The following is a 20,457-nucleotide window of genomic DNA, read 5'->3' on the forward strand; positions in this document are numbered from 1 at the left end:
AAGGGGGGGGGGAATTAAGAGATTCAATAGAGCTAAACTGTTTACATCCCTACATGGAAAGATCATACCTATAACTCTTAAAAACTGTATCACTAGCAGTATAGATAGATGGAATATACAAAGACAGGGCATGGGTATAAGGTGTTTAGAGGGAATGACATAAAAAAAATTAAGGGATGAGAAAGAGGAGTACAATGGGGGCAGAAGGAAGGGAGAGATAGAATGGGTAAATTATCTCACATGAAGAGGTAAGAAAGACCTATTACAGTGGAGGGGAGGATGGGGGAGAGAGTGATGGGCATTGCTTGAACCTCACTCTCATCAGTATTGGCTCAAAGAGGGAATAATATACACAATCAGATGAATATGGAAATCTATCCTACTTGACAGGGAAGTAGGAGAGGAAGAGATTAAGTAAAGGTGGTGGTGGGGACTGACAGAATGGTGGGAAGATCAGGAGAGGTGGCAGATAGATGCAAAACACTAATGATGTGGGAAAGGGTGAAAGGAAAGAGAGAACAAACAGGAGGAAGTATAAAATGGAGGCAAATACACAGGTAATATTATTTTATTCTTTCTTGTATTTCTTTTGCCTTTTGATCTGTTTCTTCCTCCACAATCATGACGAATATGGAAATATGTTTTACATAATAGCACACGTATAAATTGTTTACCATTTTCAGTAGAGGGGAGGGGAGAGAGGGAGAGAGAGAGAAAAATTTGGAACTCAAAATCTTTTCTTTTTAGGCAATTGGGGTTAAGTGACTTGCCCATGGTCACACAGCTGGTAAGTGTCAACTGTTTGGTCTGAGGCCAAATTTGAACCCAGGTCCTCCTGACTTCAGGACGGGTGTACCACCTAGTTACCCCAGAAACTCAAAATCTTGTAAAAATGAATGCTAAAAATTTTCTTGATATGTAATTGTGGGGGGAAATAATATTTAAAGCAAAAAAAGTATGTGATCCCATGGGAAAAAAATGTCCTTGCTCAAACAAAACTAAGGCAGTGAAAATTAGAAGGAAAGTGGAAAACTGGGGGTGGGGGGGGAATTTTACAGCAAATTTCTCTAAGGCCTCGTTTCTCAAATATATAGGGAACTGAGTCAAATTTATAAGAATGAGTCATTCCCTAATTGATTAATGGTTAAAGGATATGAACAGGCATTTTTCAGAAGAAGAAATCAAAGTTATCTATAGTGATATGAAAAAAATGCTCTAAATCACTGTTGATTAGAGAATGAAAATTAAAACAACTGAGATATGAACAGGCATTTTTCAGATGAAGAAATCAAAGCTATCTATAGGCATATGAAGAAGTACTCTGAATCAAATTTGATTAGAGAAATGTACATTAAAACAACTCTGATATACCACCTCACACCAATCAGAGTGGCTAACATGAGAAAAAAGGAAAATAATAAATGTTGGAGAAGATGTGGGACAATTGGGACACTCATGCACCACTGGTGGAGTTGTGAGCTAATTCAACCATTCTGGAGATCAATTTAGATCTATGCCCAAAGGGCTACCAAACTGTCTTTTGATCCAACAATACCACTACTAAGTCTGTACCCAAAAAGGGTCAAAGGAAAAGGAAAAGGACCTACATGTACAAAAATATTCATAGTAGCTCTTTTTTTGTGGTGGCAAAAAATTGGAAATTGAGGAGATGCCCAACATTCAGGGAATGGCTGAACAGTAAAAGATTGTGATGGAATATTATATATATGAAATGGCAAGCAAGATGTTTTCAGAAAAACTGGACTTACATGAACTGATGCAAAGTGAAGTGAGCAGAACCAGAACATTGTACATAGTAACAGCAATGTTATACTATGATAAACTGTGAATGACAGTTATTCTTAGCAAGACAATTCTGAAGTGCTTATATTCCTTTCCCATTCTGAAGTTTAGTCCCACAAAAAATATTTTTGTTTGATTTAGTCAATTATATCTGAGTCCTGTTCCCAAACTATCAATTCTTCCATTTAAATTGTGCTTTTGCCCTAGTCTCCTCACATAATTTCTGGATTTCTGAAAATAAGGATTTTATAGCTTTAATATTATTGAAATTATAGATTTAATTTCTGATTTTCAGGTCTAATTCAATACTAGGTGTTTTTATAGGTAATTTGGGTACATTATTCACTTGAGAGAATGATTTGCCTCATTATCTAGAAGATTTTTTTGAGTATGCCTTTTTTTCTTAATATTTTCACTTTCTGGACCTAAAGTAAGAGAGTTGGTAAAGTTGATAAGATAGTTATAATGAATGAAAGCATATACATGAATCTAATTTACCACTTATTTTTCAAATTGTCAATGAAGAAATTCCTATAGGCTGCAATAAGTCAGTAAATCATATGATTATTAGTAAAGAAATTATATTTTGTAAAGAAATTATATTTTAGTGGGCAAATTTTAAAATTCTTATTATAGATGTGAAGCAATTGCCCTTAAGTTTGGGAATACAACAAAGTCATTCTTTTGTTTACTCATTTGTACAAAAAAAACAAATTCCTATAAAGAAAAAATCATTTGATTAATTCAATCATTGATAAATACAGTACATACAATAGTATTCAGGCCCCTTAAACCATACTCTTGCTTCCTCTTCAGGTCTGTTTTCATTTTGTAGGACAACTTTTTAAAAGAAAAGTTTACAAAAGGGAACTTGGGGGTAGAGCGGGGGAGCAACATAACAATGATTTTCCCTACATACCAGCACCCTCTGTTTTGATTCTGTTTGATGGTAGACTGGGTTCTCCTGTTCCCAAAATATTGGTTGCTACTACCCGGAATTCATACTCCATCCATGGGATTAGGTCTACTGCTCTTGCTGATTCCATATTCCCTTCAATATTTGGTGGATCTAAAATGAAAATAAATAAAACTTTTAGTAAAACATTTTTGCTTTATTCATATACCCAAATTTTCTTGACCATTTTGGGGAAAACATGAAACAACCAGAAGATAAAATGTGAAAGCTGGGATATTATGAAATACATGCAATATTGCTTAAAAAAATAGGAAAGTGTTTTCATCCTGGAGTGCAAGAGTTATAAAATTTTATATAACTGACCCTATAGGAATAATAAATTCTGTGCCTCATAGATCTTTTTCTAATGTTACTTGGCACATGTAACAATGAGACTTGGAATTCTATTCAACTATCTAGAGAGGCTTGGAATTACATGGAAAGGAGACAATGAATAACTATGAGATACGTGCAATTTCAAACAGGATTAGCAGAGAATGTTAGAATGTCAAAATACCTTTAGAGTTCATTTGGTCCAACAGCTTCATTTTACAAATAAAGGAGTAAACTGGACCAGAGAGGAGAAGTGACTTACTTCGGGTCACTTAATCAGTAAGTAGTAGAACAGGGTCAGGGGAAAGGGGTATATAGGATGTTCAGGAGGACTAGCATCTCTGGTTTGAGGGCTTGCTAAACTCTTTTCAGGGCTGCTTATCCTCATTTGGTGTCTAACTGATTCACCCAACTCTCACTTGTGGTTCTAAGAAGATATGGCATGCACAGCAGCTACACCCCAGTAAACTATCTTGGCATATAAGCAAAACCAGGTTGAGGGTAACTGACAGGCCTCAAACCTGTCAGTGAGTTACAAAGCTATCTATCCCAAGGTAATCCCTGGTGGAAGGGTAGATGAGAACAATGTATTCCAACGGCCATGAAAGCAGCTGAACCAGGCATTGTGGAGCACTTAGAGTTTGGTCAGGCATGGAAGACACCAAGGTCATTTACTGCATCCCTGGCCATCACCAGTCATCTTGGCTCTTGTCCTGTTACTGGATTTTGATGACTCAGGAAGAGAGAGTGAGGCTGATGACTTTGTGCAACTTTGCCTCACTTAAACCCAATTCTCACACAAGTCAAGATATCACTCCATGATGTCATTGGTCCTCTTTGAAAATGAAGGACATTGGTACAGTAAATGAGAGTAGAGGATGACACTGAGGTAATGGACCTGAATATGGATGGTGGTATCTTTGGCAATAAGTTAAATTCAAAAGGTGGAGGTTTTTTGGAGAGGGGAGGGAAGAGAAGTTCTATTTTGGACATGTTCTATTTTGATATACCTATTGGACATCCAAAAGATGTCTAAAAGGCAGTTGGTGATGACAAACTGGAACTCAGGAGAGAAAGAGATAAATAGATCTGAGAAACTGGTCTGGGAGCAGTCAGATAGGTAGGTGGAGACTCAGGAGATAGCAAAGTCAAGAAAATTTAAGAAAAGTAAAACATTGCAGAAAAGAAAAGTGATCAAAAGAGCTAAATGTTCTAGAGGTCAAGAAGGATGAGGATTAGTAATTACGTGATCATTGGTAACTTTAGAGAGTGCAATTTCAGTTGAATGATGAGATCAGAAGCCATGTTGCAGAGGGTTTAGAAGAAAGTAAGAGGAAGTGTAAGTATAGATAGCTTTTCCAAAGACTTTGTCTGTGAAAAAGAAAAGATATAGGATGATGGCAAATGTGATAATTGGAACAAATGAGGAATTTTTTAAGGATGGGAGGGATAAGGATGTTTTTAGGCAGCAAAGAAGGAGTCAATAAGTAGAGCATTATTGAAGATGATAGTGGGCAGCTAGATGGCACAGTAAAGACAGCACTGGGCTTGGAATCAAGAAGACTCATCTTCCTGAGTTCAAATCCAGACTCAGACACTTACTTGCCATATGACCCTGAGCAAGTCACCTTAGTTTCCTTCTCTGTAAAATGAACTTGAGAAGGAAATAACAAACCACCCCAATATCTTGGCCAAGAAAACCCCAAATGGTATCATGAAGAGTCAGACATGACTGAAATGACTGAATAAAAACAACAAATGGATGATATTGGAAGCTGGAGAAGATAGGATGGGATGGAATCTAAGGTTCATTCAGAGATATTTGCCTTGAAAATAAGAGCTATCTCTTCATTTAATAACAGAGCAAAGGAGACAATATTGAGGCAAGATGTCTGAATTTTGTGAGGTAATGAAGAGAAAAAATGGAGTTCTTGAGTGATGGCCTCAAATTTTTTCAGTGAACTATGTTTTGAGGATTTCAGCAGAGATGGTGGGGAAGGAGTACTCTGGGGGACTTAAGGAAAGAAAATAACATGTAGAATAGTCTTTATGGAGAGTGGGATAGCATATTTAATCAGGAAGGAATACAATGTTTACATTGTTGCGGTGAGGGAAAAGTTGAGATAGATGACATATGTATAATGGACCCAATCCACAAAACTTCATCATCTTCTCAAATTCTATTCAGTATCAAATGAACAAGATCAAAGGAGGCATATGGTGAGAGTAATCCAAGTTATAGTTTGGCAAGGTATAAGCATCAATAAGACAAGAGAGCAGAAGCTTAGAGTGGAGAAATAGTGCATGTTGAAGTGGTTCACGAAGAGGTAAAGAAAGGGAAGGGAAATAATATCTAATGCATGGATGTTGGCTTAAGAAAAGAACTGAAGGGTAGAGAGAATGGTGAGGAGGAAGAGCAAGGTTAGGGGATATAAGACATAGGGAATGGAATAATATGAAATTATGATTAGAGTCTGGAACAATAATTCAGTCATTAATTATGAATTCATACTGCACAAGAGAAAAACATCATATAAACATTCTTCCCTGGCAGTGGATATAAGAATTACAATTATTACATCAATAGATAAATCCTCTTTGGACTAATATTAAAATAAGAATTCAGAATTTAGATCATAATATTTTTGGATGTATTACAATCAATTAGTACAAAAAAATTATGTCATCTATTTCAAGGTTAATTCAATTAATTGCATAGTTTCTTCTTCCATCTTCCTCCTTAATATGTCACAATAATCCTTGTTAGAAGCAAGTGCACCCAAAGTAGCTCAATTATGTGTAGATAATCACTGATAGCATCTAGTTTTTAATGCTATAAATACATCATTTAAATGATTGTATATAGATGGCTAACGGTAACTGAGTTACAGATTTTTTAAATTCTTTTTTTTTGGCTAGACAGTGGGTTTAAGTGACTTGCCCAGAGTCACACAGCTAGTAAGTGTTATGTGTCTAAGGCCGGATTTGAACTCAGGTCCTCCTGAATCCTGGGCCACTGCTCTATCCACTGTGCCACCTAGCTGCCCCAACTGTGCCACCTAGCTGCCCCCAGATTTTTTAAAGATGGAGGAGATACAGGCATGTTGGTAGACAGCAGAGAAGGAGCTAGTAGATGGCGCCTTAAAAAATACTCTGTGGAGGGTAGAACAGCAAATTTAGGAGGAAGGAATATAATTTTTGCCTTGCTGCAGTGAATATCAACTTGCAATTTAAATGACATACATATATAATGGACCCAGTCAACACAGTTTCATGATTTCCCTTCCTCTATTTTTAAACATTATAGATACACTATTTAACAGTACAGATACACTTTTAAAGAGAAGACTCAAAAGTCTTCTCCAGTACCACAATTCAAAAGCATCAATTCTGTGGCACTCAGCTTTCCTTATAGTCCAACTCTCAATACATCACTACTGTAAAAACCATAGCTTTGACTATGGTTAGTAAGGTGCTTTTTGATTATGGTTTATTGGCAAGGTGTTTTCTGGTATGGTGTCCAGATTTGTCATAGTTTTCCTTCCAATGAACAAGTGTCTTTTAATTTCTTGGCTGCAGTCACCATCTGCAGTGATCTTTGAGCCAAAAGATATAAAATCTGACACTGCTTCCATTTCTTCTCCTTCTGTTTCCTAGAAGTGTTGGGACCGGTGGTCAAGATCTTAGTTTTGTTTTGTTTTGTTTTGTTTTATGTAAAACTTCAAGCCAGGTTTTACACTCTCCTCTTTCACCCTCATCTTAATTCCTCTTTACCATCAGAATGGTATCATCTGCATACCTGAAAGCATTGATAATTCTCCTGACAATCTCAATTCTAGCTTTTGATGCATCCAGTCTGGAATTTTGCAAGATGTATATCTGTATATATGCATCTGCATATAAATTAAATAAATAAGGTGACAATATGCAGCCTTGTACTACTTTTCAAATCTTAAACATACAGTTCCTTAGGAGACAAATAAGGTGATCTGATACTCCTATCTCTTTGAGGACTTGCCACATTTTGTTGTGATTCACACAAAGGCTTTAGCATAGTCAATGAAGCAGAAGTATATTTTTTTTTCCCTAGAGCTCCCTTGCTTTCTCCATAATCCAGCAAATGTCGGGAATTTGGACTCTAGCTACTCTGCTCCTTTGAAAGCCAGCTTGCTCTTCTGGTAATTCCTGATTCACATATTGTTGAAGCCTAGTTTCAGAGTCTTATGAAACAGAATCTTAAGTGCAATCGTGCTGATTTGTGATGGGTACAATTGTTTGGTAATTTGAACATTCCTTGGCATTGCCCTTCTTTAGGAGTGACACATAAACTAATCTTCTCCACTTCTGTGGCCACTGTTGTGTCTTCCAAATTTGCTGGCATATGGAGTGCAGCACTTTAACAGCATCATCTTTTAGGGTTTTAAATAGCTCAGCTGAAATTCTATCACCTCCACTAATTTTATTGTTACCAATGTTTTCTAAAGGCTCCTTGAATTCATTCTCCAGTTCTAGATCAGTAATCACATCATTGTAGTTTTATCATTGGTGATGTTAAGATCTTTCTTGTATTGTTCTTTTGTGTATTCTTCCCACCTCTTCTTAATCTCTTCTGCTTCTATTGAGTCCCTACCATTTTTGTCTTTTATCATGCCCATTTTTGCATGAAGTGATCTTTTGATGTCTCTAATTTTTTAAAAAGATATCTTGCCTTTCTCTTTCTATTGTTTTCTTCTATTTCTTTGCATTGCTCTTTTAAGAAAACCTTTTTATATCACTTTGAAATTCTCTGGAATTCTGCATTTAGTTGGGTGTATCTTTCCCTTTGGCTTTCCTTTTTTCCTCAGATACTTGTAAAGCCTCATTAGACAGTCCTTTTGCATTCTTGCTCTTCTTTTTTTTAATGTTTTTTGTTGCTGTGTCTTTTACACTATTATGAACCTCTGTCTACAGTTTAGACACTCTACCAGATCTAATGCCTTAAATATGTTCATAATTCCATTTCTTATTCATAACGGATGTTATTTAGGTAATACCTATACAGTCTGATGGTTTTCCCTACTTTCTTCAATTTAAGTCTGAATTTTCTGACAAGAAGGTCATGATCTGAGCCACAGTCAGCTCAAGGTCTTGTTTTAACTGACCATATAGAGTTGCTCCATCTTCGGAGCATCCAATCAAAATATACGATCAAATAAGCAAAGTATACAATCAATCTGGTTTCGATATTGACCATCTGGCAATGTCTGTATGTAGAGTCACCTTTTTGGTTGTTGAAAAAGTATCTGTTATGAACAGTTAGTTATCTTGACAAAACTCTATTAGTCTCTGCCCTGCTTCATCTTGTACTCCAAGGCCAAACTTGCCTGTTATTCCAATTATCTTTTGATTTTCTACTTATATATTCCAATCCCCTAAGATGTATGTGACATCTTTTTTTGGTGTTTTTCTAGAAGATGTTGTAGGTATTCATACAGCTGATCACCTTTGGCCTCTTTGGCATCAATGGTTGGAGCATATTGAATGGTTTGCCTTGGATTCAAACAGATATCACTCTGTCATTTTTGAGATTACATCCAAGTATCACTTTTCTCACCATTTTATTGACTATGAAAGTTGCTTTATTTCTTCTAAGGGATTCTTGTATTGATACACAAATTCACCTATTTCCATCCATTTAAGTTCACTGACACCCAGGATATTGATGCTTAATCTTTCCATATCCTATTTGACCACACCCAGTTTATCTTGGATAAGATCTTACATTCCAGGTTCCTAAGCAATATTATCTTTACAGCAGTGTTGAATTTTCCTCCCATCACCACATGCATGTGCAGGTGAGCTTCCTTTCTGATTTGGCCCAGCCACTTCATTAGTATTGGAGCTACTTGTAGTTGTCCTCCACTCTTCCTCAGTGGGAGTCATCTTTCAATGTCATCTCCTTTATAATTTTAATACTGTCCATGGGGTTTTCTTGGCAAAGATACTGAAGTGATTTGCCATTTCCTCTTCCAGTGGATCACCTTTTGTCAGAACTCTCCATTAAGATCTGTCTATCTTGGGTAATCCTGCACAACACAGCTCAGAGCTTCATTAAGCTACACAAGCCCTTTTGCCATGACAGAATGATAAATACTATTCTGAATTGTTGCAGGAATGTGAAGGTCCTGGGTTCAAGGAAATTAAGCATCCCAAGTAATTGATGGAAGTCAACAAGCCACCTGTATGATTTCATAAAAGACAAAACATCAAATTTGTAATTTTAATAAATTACTTTCTAACATAAATCTCACCTGTTTTGGCATCTTTCCAGTCATCAGAAAGAATAGTTTTGGTCTGAATAGAATATTTAGATATCGGACTATGATTATCTGAGCCACGGCTCCATGTCAGTGCTACAGAAGTATCTCTAATGTCTTCTATTCTCACACCCCCTGGTGGGCCTGGTGGGCCTGAAAAAAAATGGAATGAATTAATTAAAAATATGTGTGTATTCATAATATAAACTAACTAGAAAAATTAGATTGGTCTTCTACGTGTAATTAAACTTTAATAAGGACTATGATTTCATTGGTAAAGAAAATTCTAAAGTGAGATAATTCCATCTAGCAATTCAGGCTGGCAACTGCCATGCAACTTGGAGTCTTAAAAGGTTGTCTAGATTATAAAAAAGCCACTTGCTTGGGGTCACATGCTCATTATTCAAAGGTAGGACTTGAACCCAAGGTCTTCCCACTGTAAGGATAGCTCTCTACTATGACATACTGCCTCTCAGGCTATAATATGTTTACACTACAATATTTTAATATGATATATATTCTTTTCAACAATCAATCAATAGACATTTATTAAGCATCTACTGTATGTAAGACACTGTGCTGAATGTTGTTAATATAAGGGAAAAAATGAAGTGGTCTTTGCTCTCAAGCAGCTTATATTCTCCCAAGGGAAACTATATGTTTAGATAGTTAGGTATTCCCATGTATAGAATGCTGGACCTAGAGTCAGGAAGATCTGAGTCCAAATCTGACATCAGACACTTATCAGCTGTGTGATTCAAAGTAAGTCAATCTATTTGTCTCAATTTTTCTATTTGTAAAATGAGGACAATAATAGACCTCCCAGGGTTGGTATGAAGATAAAATGAGCAAAGAAAACATTTTCAGAGGCTGAGCAGTATACATGGGTAACACTGAAAAGAGATCTTAACAGTACATTGAGTCAATATCTAGATGAGATGGTAGGAAATTTTACCAGTTCTTTCAGTTACCACCATGTTCATGAACACACAATGCTGAAATGCACAAATTGGATGAAATTTTGTTTGGTTTTTTTTCTCACATTAAATGCATACAATTTGAATTATTATTGTTTTGTGCCTAAAAATCCTGACATATAGTAAGGATTAATCAGGAGAGTTACCTCTTCAGTTTGATAAGCTTTGTGAACCTTCGTTAGAGGCTCTTGAAAAGCATTTCTCTATGGATGATGATTACATATGTACTGGTATCTTGCTGAAAGGACTGACATCTGATAAGTATCAGTGACTACTTACCAAGGATGACCCCAGCATTAACTGATTAGTTTAGAGAAACTCCTTGCAATTTCTTGGAAGATTGGTTTCATTGGTTGTAGGAGGAGCCACCTTTTTTGTGGTCTATAAAAGGGAGCCTGATATTTGGTCTTGTTCTCTTCTGTCTTCCTTCTGGAAAGATAGCTTTGGAAATATATGTGTCCTAGTGCCTAGTTACTCAACTTTGTTTCTATTGGTCATGGCAGACTCTGTCTGAAATATGCTTCTGGTCCTTAACTCTCTATCTTTACAAATGTATAATTTCAGTTCAGTTATCCCAGGTACCAACTCTCAACTACAGGGCCTAAGGATACACAAACCAAGTTATAAGAGTTGTGGAGAACTCTGAGGTACCACCTCATTGACTAATTTGACAAAAAAAAAAAGAAAATGATAAAGGTTGGAGATGTGGGAAAATTGGAACACTAATGCATTGTTGGTGTAGTTGTGAAATGATCCAACCATTATGGAGAGCAATTTGGAACTATGCACAAAGGGCTCTAAAACCATACCCTTTGATCCAGCAATACCACTTCTAGATCCATATCCTAAAGAGATCATAAAAGAGGGAAAAGAACCCACATGTACAAAAATATTTATAGCAGCACTTTTTCTGATGGCAAAGAATTAGAAACTGAGTGGCTGTCTATCAATTGGGGGATGGTTGAACAAGTTGTGGTATATGAATGTACTGGAATACTATTGTTCTATAAGAAATGATGAGCAGACAGATTTCAGAAAAGCCTGGAAAGACTACATGAACTGATATTGAGTGAAGTGAGCAGAACCTGGAGAACATTGTACACAGTAACAGCAACACTGTGCGATGACCAACTCTGATAGACTTAGCTCTTCTCAACAATGCAATGATCTAATTCTAAGACAATTCCAAAAGACTCAAGATGGAATATGCTATCTACATCCAGAGAAAGAGCTATGGAGTCTGAATGCAAATTAAAGCATACTATTTTCTCTTTTTTCTCTTTCTCATGGTTTTTCCCTTTGCTCTTTCTTTTTTCACAACATGACTAATGTGGAAATATGTTTAATATAATTTTACATGTATAGCCTATAGTAGATTGCATGCCATCTTGGGAAGGGGGTGGGGAGGGAGGGATAAAATAATTTGGACCACAAAATCTTATACAAGTGAATGTTGAAAACTATCCTTACATGTAATTTGAAAAAATAAAATACTATTAAGGAAAAAAGAGTTGTTGAGATCAAAAGAATCATTTAAAATGTTAATTAGCATCACAAGAGTAATTCCACAATTCATATGTGGAAATTGTGGAGGAGGCAAATTGTGAGTTTCATAGAATCTTTTTCCCAGTGACTTCTGGGTCCAAGGAAACAGTGTTATAGGGTTGTGTAAACAGAAAACCCTCAGGCTGTATTTTATTCTTCTTCTTAGTGGCAACAGCAGGATGAGCCCAACTTATTCTACATTGAAAGAGACCTTCATCATCTTAGAAATTTATTGCCAACATAGGATATTCTGATAAAACTAACCACCAAGAAACACATTTTCTCACAAGAGCAAACCTGACCTTTATACTTCTCTCATTTCTTCTCTGTTTTTGAATGCTGCTGATTTCTGTATTACAATCTGTACCCTAAGGAACTGAAATTGCTACCAGCCCAAGCAGTCTGCTCCTTTCTGCACATAATGAATTTCTTTTCCTTCTAATTTGGTTGCTCATTTTATTTTACCTGCAGTCTTGAAGACTTGATAGGGGTCAAGGCTCTCAAGAAATCCAAGTCAGGAAATTTCCACAACCAAATCAATCTCATGACTTATTTGCAATTACTATAGAAGAGCTGTGGGTCTTATGAGTTCTAATGCTGCAATATCTATTTTGCTTCTTTTCACCAGCTTTGGAGGTTAATGTGGATGTTCAGCTTTTGGGCTCTGGTCTTAGAATTTTTAAAATTTGTTTACTTTTCCTTCCAGTGTTCTTCCCTAAGGTATTATTCTTTTCATTTGTGAACAGTTTGGTTGATAAGGCAGCAGCAAAAAGAACATTTCTATGTAGAAACTATATTTAAACAGTGTCTTTCACATAAAATAGTGAAAAGAGACACAGGCTCTTCTGAGGACTGGATAGGGAACTATCTATTGACATACTAAGATAACTATAGTGCTTAAAGGCAGAGCAATGACCTATGTTGACAGAGCATTGACAGAGCAATGACAGAGCAATGGCTGCAGGGCATTCTGGCCCCTTAGTCCATTTGCATTTGCCAGTTTGCAGAGTTTTGAATCTATGTAATATGAGGATAGATTGAAGGAGCTGCATATGTCTAGCTAGAGAAGACTGATTAGGGAAGGAGAGGAGGACAGGGTAGTTGTTATATTTGAAGGGATTTAATTGGTTGAGTTTGGGCCTAGAGGGCAGAACCAAGATCAATGGAACACCTCCCTCCTCCCCTTACCCTACTCCCTCACCCAGTAGCTGATCAGTAGCCAAACCCTGTTAATCTACCTTTATAACATCTCTCCAGGCCAAAATCTGCATCACCTCATCACCTCACACCAGGACTATTATGATAATCTTCTGGTTGTTCTCCCTTCAAGTCTCTCCCTATTTCAGTCCACCTTCCACCTAGCTATCAAAGTAATGATCCAAAAGTGTGCGTCTGATATCATTCAATCAATTCCAGAACTTCATTGTTATCTCCAGGACCAAATATAAAATCATCTGGCTTTTAAAGCCATTCATAATTTGGCCTCTTCCTATCCTTTCAGTCTTCTTTACTCCCCACTACATACTCTATGATCCTGTGACACTTGCCTCCTTACTGTTCTTCCCATGGGGTTCTCCTTCTTTAGACTCTATTTTCACTGGCTATCTCTCATACCTGGAATGTTGTCTTTCTTCATCTCCACACATCCTGGATTCCCTGTATTCCTTCAAATCTCAGTTAAAATCTTACCTTCTATAATCACCCTTACGCTATGCTTCACTTCTTTTGATTATCTCCAATTTATCCCATATAACTCTTATTTGCATCTAATTTTCATGTTGTCTCTCCCATTAGAGTATGAGAACTCTCAGATTCGGGACCTTCAGATTAGGCACTTAGCATAATGCCTGGCTTTTAGTAAGCACTGTTTGTTGACATAAATTAGTAAAGAGGCAGATTTAGGTTTAATTTCAGGAAAATTTTCTTAACAGTTACTTTAAAAAAAAGTAGAATAGAATGCTTCAAGAAGTGACGAGTTACCTCCCCTTGGAATTCTTCAAGCAACAGCTAGAAAACTATTTTTGGAGTCACAGTGATTAGGTACCCCTAATCTTGGGCTATAAAAACTAGTTAACTATATTTGTAAGAAGTCAAATGTCCAATCAAATGAAGGAGTTTTCCAATCAATTGGAATTATAAAGTGTGAGCCCTTGTTTGTCTCCTAAACAAACTGAGGAGTTCCCTCAGTCTTATAATCAATAAGACACAACCATTTTTTGAAGGGTATGCCTTTTATTTAACTAATGATTTAAAGTTCAGTCACCCCTATGCCTCATCTATAAAAAAAAAACTGTCTGGGGCTCTCATTCTTGAGTACTTGGTCTTTCCCTCATGGCTTAGGGGAGGATTTTGCCATCAATTTAATCAAGGCCTAACAATGACTCAAAATTCCATCCATTGTAACTTGTGGGTCTAAGTGTCCTCAAGCACTTTAGGCTCAGATGGACCAGATTCTAACCTGTAAGTTTGACCCAAAAGTGTCAGTTTTTCTATCATTGGCTTATTGGCTCCATCTGCTCTCCCAAATGATCTTTTTTATTGGTAAATCCAGTGGCCTTTTCTTTTTTTTTATTTTTTCAAGTATATTATACTTAAGTTTTATTTAATGCAATTACAAATTAGATCTCTCAAGTTTCTGTTGCTTTTGTTGATTCTATTAAATGCTCTTGAAACAGATAAACATTTTGATACTGATATATTTTGTACTCTATAAAATACAGTAAGGCACTGATAAGCAATTAAACATGTCAATAGGAGTAGAGAGAAAATAAGGCAATCATTCTAAGTTGTATCACATTTGAGGAAACATTTTAATTTCTATAACCATAAAAAATTTACAGGCAAATATTAATAAACATAGCACAGAACACACTAATCAACTTTTTTCTAATGCTTTAAACATATTGCTATCACTCTTCCTTTAGCTTATAGATAGGGAAAAAAACAACTTTTTTTGTAGTTTGCTAAAGGTAATTTAAAAAGCTATGTTTAGTGGTCTTTGACTTGGTTAAATTGTACTTTAAGCAAAGAAGTAAACAGAAACTAGTTTCCTCTTATGCAATGGGAGACTACTAAATATTTTTTATTAATTATTGTTAGAAAAGAGTCAAAATCAGTTATTTAGCTTGTTATACAGAGTGTTAAAAGGAAAAATGTATCTGGCTATTTGTTTCCACATATTGTCCCTCAAGGTTGGGCAAGAAAGTTTCTAAATGCTAATCATTTTCTAAGCTATTTCAGACTGTTTCCATTCCACAGAGATATGACAGCAGAAAGATGACCTAACATGCTTGCAGTGTGGTTATATGCCTTGTCAAGTAGCCTTTTCTTAATCCTCATCCTTGCAGACCTTTCTGTAGCATTTGACACCACTGAGTGGACCCACCCACTTAAGGACACTTTTTTCTTCCCTAGATTTTTCTGATATTGTTGTAGTTCTCTTCCTACCTACCTTTCTGGACTTCTTTGCAAGATCCTCATCTGTGTCTTGTCTGGCATATAATAAGGAACTTAATAAATGCTTATCTAATCTAATTTGCCTTTTGTGCATCAATGTATCTTAGGAATTCGTTATGACCCTCTCCTTTTCCTTACACTCTCTCTCATGATGATCTCATCAGCTTCTGTGGGTTCATCTCTATGCAGATAACTCTCAATCTATATATCCAGTTATCTCTCCTTTGAGGTCTTAGTCCCACATTTCCAGCTGTCCACTGGCATCTTCATTTGAATGTCTCATTGGTATCTCAAACTCAATCCCTAAACCCAGATCTTCTACAATTTTCTTGAAGGCATCACTATTCTAATCAAGTAGATTTGCAATCTTGGTACCATAATTAGCTTCATTCTCTCATTCACTTCACAATATCTAATCAATAACTAAGTCATGTGAATTCTGCCTTCTCTAGCTCTCTCTCATATGTCTCCCTTCTTAATTCACACCACAGTCATCCTAGGTCAGGCCTTCATCACCTCCAAACTTATCTCCATGAGTTCAGCTTCTCTCCTTTCCAATTATTCAGGGTAGAGGTTAGAGGTCATTACCTGGAGGAGAAACCAGCAAAGGAGACAGAGGAGAGGACAGATAGGTAAGAGTTAAACTAGGAGAGAATGGTATTCCGAACCTAGAGAGAAGAGGAGAGAAAGTGATCAACAAGCTGAAGACAGATCAAGGAGAATGAGAATTGGAAAAAGATTGGATTTGGCAACTAATACATCACTGGTAACTTTAGAGAGGAGTTTCAGTGAAATGATAAGGTCAGAAGACAGATTTTAAGAAGTTAAGATGAAAATGAGCAATTAATGTAGATGATTTTTTCCAGTTCGGTTGAGAAAGGGAGTGAGTTGGGGCAGAGCCAAGATGGTGGAGTAAAAGCTGTGACTTGTTTGAGCTCTCCCACAAACCCCTCCAAATACCTGTAAAAATTGGCAGAACCCACAAAAAGACAGAGTGAAACAAAATTTCCAGCCCAAAATAACCTGGATGGTTGATTGGAAAGGTTTATCTTGCTGGGCAGGGAGAGGAGTGCAGTTTGGTATGGGTGTCCAGGCAAAACATGGCTCAGCAAAGCTGGGGCAGCCCTCAGAGGACTGAATCATGGGCAGCTGTGGTGGTTTCCTGACATCTCAACCCACAAACACCAAAGACAACTTAGAAGGTCAGTAAGAAAAGTCTATGACTGCCATGAAAAGAGAAGCTCAGTCCCAGCCCCAGTCCCTGAGCATGGCCTTGGGGCGATGGCTGCTTCCAAAGCTTCTGGCCCACAGACTAAGGGGGAATCAAGTGGCTAATCAGAGGGGAATTTCAGGGATCTCTTTGCTGGTGCTGAGGCAGGATTCTCTTGCTTTGCCTTTGCTTGGATATGGGTCACAGTTCTGGGTGGTGGTCCTGGGGTAAGGAGGAGCGCTGGTGCAGTGGAGCCTGTAGTGGCAGTGGAGAGGAAACCATGCTCAAAATTCCAAGAGAGAAAAGACTGCTTGTGGCTGGTCACTCAAAGACCAGAGCACAGGCCAGGAAAGGAATAAACACCTTGCCCTTGATCATACCACCTTGGAAGAACTGAAAATTTACAGGTTCCTGGAAGTATCTCTGAAAACAGCTGCACAAAACCCCCCAAAGCTTGGGATAGTACATTCTCCACACTGGAGAAGACACCTACCTTAAAAAAGAGTCTATAACTCAAGTAATTGGCTGGGATCATGAGCAAACCTTGCAAAAAAAAAGTCAGATCATAGAATCTTTCTTTGGTGACAAAGATCAAAAAACACAACCAGAAGAAGACAACACAGTCAAAGCTCCTACATCTAAAGCCTCCAGAAAAAAAATATGAATTGGTCCTAGGCCACGGAAAAGCTCAAAAAGGATTTTGAGAAGCAAGTAAGAGAAGTAGAGGAAAAACTGGGAAGAGAAATGAGAGTGATGCAGGAAAATCATGAAAACTAGTCAACAGCTTGCTAAAAGAGACCCCAAAAAAATACTGAAGAAAATTACACCTTAAAAAATAGCCTAAGCCAAATGGCAAAAGAGGTCCAAAAAGCCAATGAGAAGAATGCCTTAAAAAACAGAATTGGCCAGATGGAAAAGGAAGTCCAAAAGCTTACTGAAGAAAATACTTCCTTAAAAATTAGAATGGGGGACAGGTAGGTGGCACAGTGGAGAAAGCACCAGCCCTGAAGTCAGGAGGACCTGAGTTCAAATATGACCTCAAACCAAACACTTAACACTAGCTGTGTGACCCTGGGCAAGTCACTTAACCCCAAATGCCTAAAAAAAATCAGAATGGAGCAATTGGAAGCTAGTGACTTTATGAGAAGTCAAGACACTGTAAAAGAAAACCAAAATAATGAAAATAAGAGAAAACAATGTGAAATATCTCATTGGAAAAACAACTGACCTGGAAAATAAATCAAAGAGAGATATTTTAAAAATTATTGGACTATCTAAAAGTCATGATCAAAAAAAGAGCCTAGACATCATCTTTCAAGAAATTATCAAGGAAAACTGTCCTGATATTTTAGAACCAGAGGGCAAAATAGAAATTGAAAGAATCCACCAATCACCTCCTGAAAGAAATTCCCAAAGGAAAACTTCTAGGAATATTGTAGCCAAATTCCAGAGTTCCCAGGTCAAGGTAAAAATATTGCAAGAAGCCAGAAATAAACAATTCAAGTGTTATGGAAACACAATCAGAATAACACAAGATTTAGCAGCTTCTACTTTAAGGACCAGAGGGCTTGGAATATAATATTCCAGAGGTCAAAGGAGACAGGATTAAAACCAAGAATCACTTACCTAGCAAAACTGAGTATAATCCTTCAGGGGAAAAAATGGATATTCAGTGAAATAGAGGACCTTCAAGCATACTTGATGAAAAGACCAGAGCTGAATAGAAAATTTGACTTTCAAATACAAGACTCAAGTGAAACATGAAGAGGTAAACAGGAAAGAGAAATAATAAGAGACTTATTAAAGTTGAACTGTTTACATTCTTGCATGGAAAGATGATATTTGTAACTCATGAGACCTTTGTCAATGTTAGGGTAGGTGGTGAGAAAACATATGTATGTAGATAGATAGATAGATAGATAGATAGATAGATAGATAGATAGATAGATAAATAGATAGATAGATGGCACAGGGTAAGTTGAAGATGAAGGGGTGATATCTGGAGAATAAAATTAAGGGGTGAGAGAGGATTATACTGGGAGGAGAAAGGGAAAAGTAGAATGGGGTAAATTATCTCACATAAAACAGACAAGAAAAAGGCTTTTACAGTGGAGGGGAACTGGGGGAAGGTGAGAGGGAATGAGTGAATCATATGCTCATCAGATTTGGCTTAAGGAGGAAATAACAAACACTCAGTTGGGTATGGAAGTCTATCTTACCCTACAGGAAAATAGAAGGGGAAGGGAACAAGAGAGCAGGAGAATGGTAGAGGGGACAGCAGATTGGGGGAGGGGCAATCAGAAGTGAACATTTCTAAGGAGGGACAGGGTCAAAAGATAAAACAGAATAATTGGTGGGTGGGATAGGACTAAGGGAAATATACTTAGTTTTTCACATCATGACTACTATGGAAGTGTTTTGCATGACCACACATGTATAACCTGTATCAAGTTGCTTGCCTTTTCAATGAGGATGGGTTGGGAGGGAGGAAGGGAGAAAATTTGGAACCCAAAGTTTTAAAAACAAATGTTAAAAAAATGTTTTCACATGCATCTGGGAAATAAGACCGTATGATGTCTGCACCACAGGCAGGCTTTCCTCAATAAGAAAACTAAAAGAGTAGAAGTCTAACTCATCACCTCCTTTTTTTGTTTGAGGTGAGACAGTAAATATTATCAGATAAGCAGAGATGGATAGTGGGATCTATGTCTATCTATCTATCTATATTTTCCTACCTACAAACCTTGAAAATAAAGATCAACTGGAAGAACTAGGGAACAATACTCTGCAGGAGAGAAGACTTAGAAGATACATAATATCTATTTTCCATTGTTTAAAGGGCTATGATATATATAAGAAAGATTAGACAAGTTAATAATAGCTCACAATTATGTACCTTTAAAATTTGAGAAGCCTTTTATACACATCTCACTTGATCCTCATAATAACCCTGTGAGATAGGTTCTACTAATTAACTCTGATTTTACATAAAAGAAAATTGAAGCTTAGAAAAGTTTAAGTGACTTGCCCAGCTACTAACATAAGAAATAAAAAAATCTGAATAGTAGAAACTGAACCAGATTTTCTTGACTCCAAATCCAGTGACTTGCACAGTATATAATACTGCCTCTAACTAGTTCACCCTCTAAACTAATTCTGTTTGTAAAGAAGCAGGAGGTAGAACTTGTGAAGAAACCTATGAAGTTTGATGTGAGCAAAATTTTCCTAGTAGAACTGTCCAAAAGTAACATAGGCTGCCTCAGGTATGTAGTGTATTATCCTCACTAGCAGTCTCCAAGTAGAATCTAGATGACATTGGGGATGTCACTGAGGATTCCTACTCAAGTACAGACTAGTATAAATGGACTTTGAGACCCTGTGATTTTCTTTCAGCAACTACCTTATTCAACCCATTTGTCACAAAGCTGCCAAAATAGGTCTGACTAAGCCACAACCTTCCAAAAACCTTCAGCTCACTCTTCCCTGTAGGATAAAATACAAACTCCTTTATGCCATAACTCTGTTCAAGAACTCTAAAATCCCCTTATCAGACTATAATTCTTTTATAGGCTTTCCACTTCTCCCTCTGCCTTCCCATATAAAACTTTAATCTTCATCCACATCATGACATCTACTCCCTAGAGCCATTAGTTTTCTTCCAGGCCATGGACTCTCTCTCTTCTTTCCTCCATCTTGAATCCTTTGTGAAGCAGTTCAACTCTACAATGTCTTCTTCTTTTGAGTTTCTGGCCCCCTATCATATTGCCAAGCTTCAGCTTTGGATCACACTCCTATACATGTGGAACATAAACAAGGGTGGAGAAAGTCATGCAACAGTTCTGATTGGGTACACTACAAATATATGTTGCACAGCTTCAATCA

At 37.0% G+C, this 20,457-nt stretch overlaps 1 protein-coding gene across 2 annotated transcripts in view; it reads right to left on the minus strand.

Moving 5' to 3' along the window:
* Nucleotides 1–20,457, minus strand: part of CNTN1 (contactin 1) — a 272,757-nt gene that overhangs the window by 55,705 nt on the left and 196,595 nt on the right. For both annotated transcript variants that reach the window (XM_020975799.2, XM_020975800.2), the window contains exons 15-16: nt 9,382–9,540; nt 2,723–2,872 (exon numbers count right to left, since the gene is read on the minus strand). In XM_020975799.2, the coding sequence (XP_020831458.1) occupies nt 2,723–2,872; nt 9,382–9,540 (309 nt within the window). The remainder of the gene's footprint in view (nt 1–2,722; nt 2,873–9,381; nt 9,541–20,457) is intronic.

This window comes from Phascolarctos cinereus, unplaced genomic scaffold, assembly GCF_003287225.1.
Source record: "Phascolarctos cinereus isolate Bilbo 61053 unplaced genomic scaffold, phaCin_HiC Scaffold_1;HRSCAF=81, whole genome shotgun sequence".
Lineage (NCBI taxonomy): Eukaryota > Metazoa > Chordata > Mammalia > Diprotodontia > Phascolarctidae > Phascolarctos > Phascolarctos cinereus.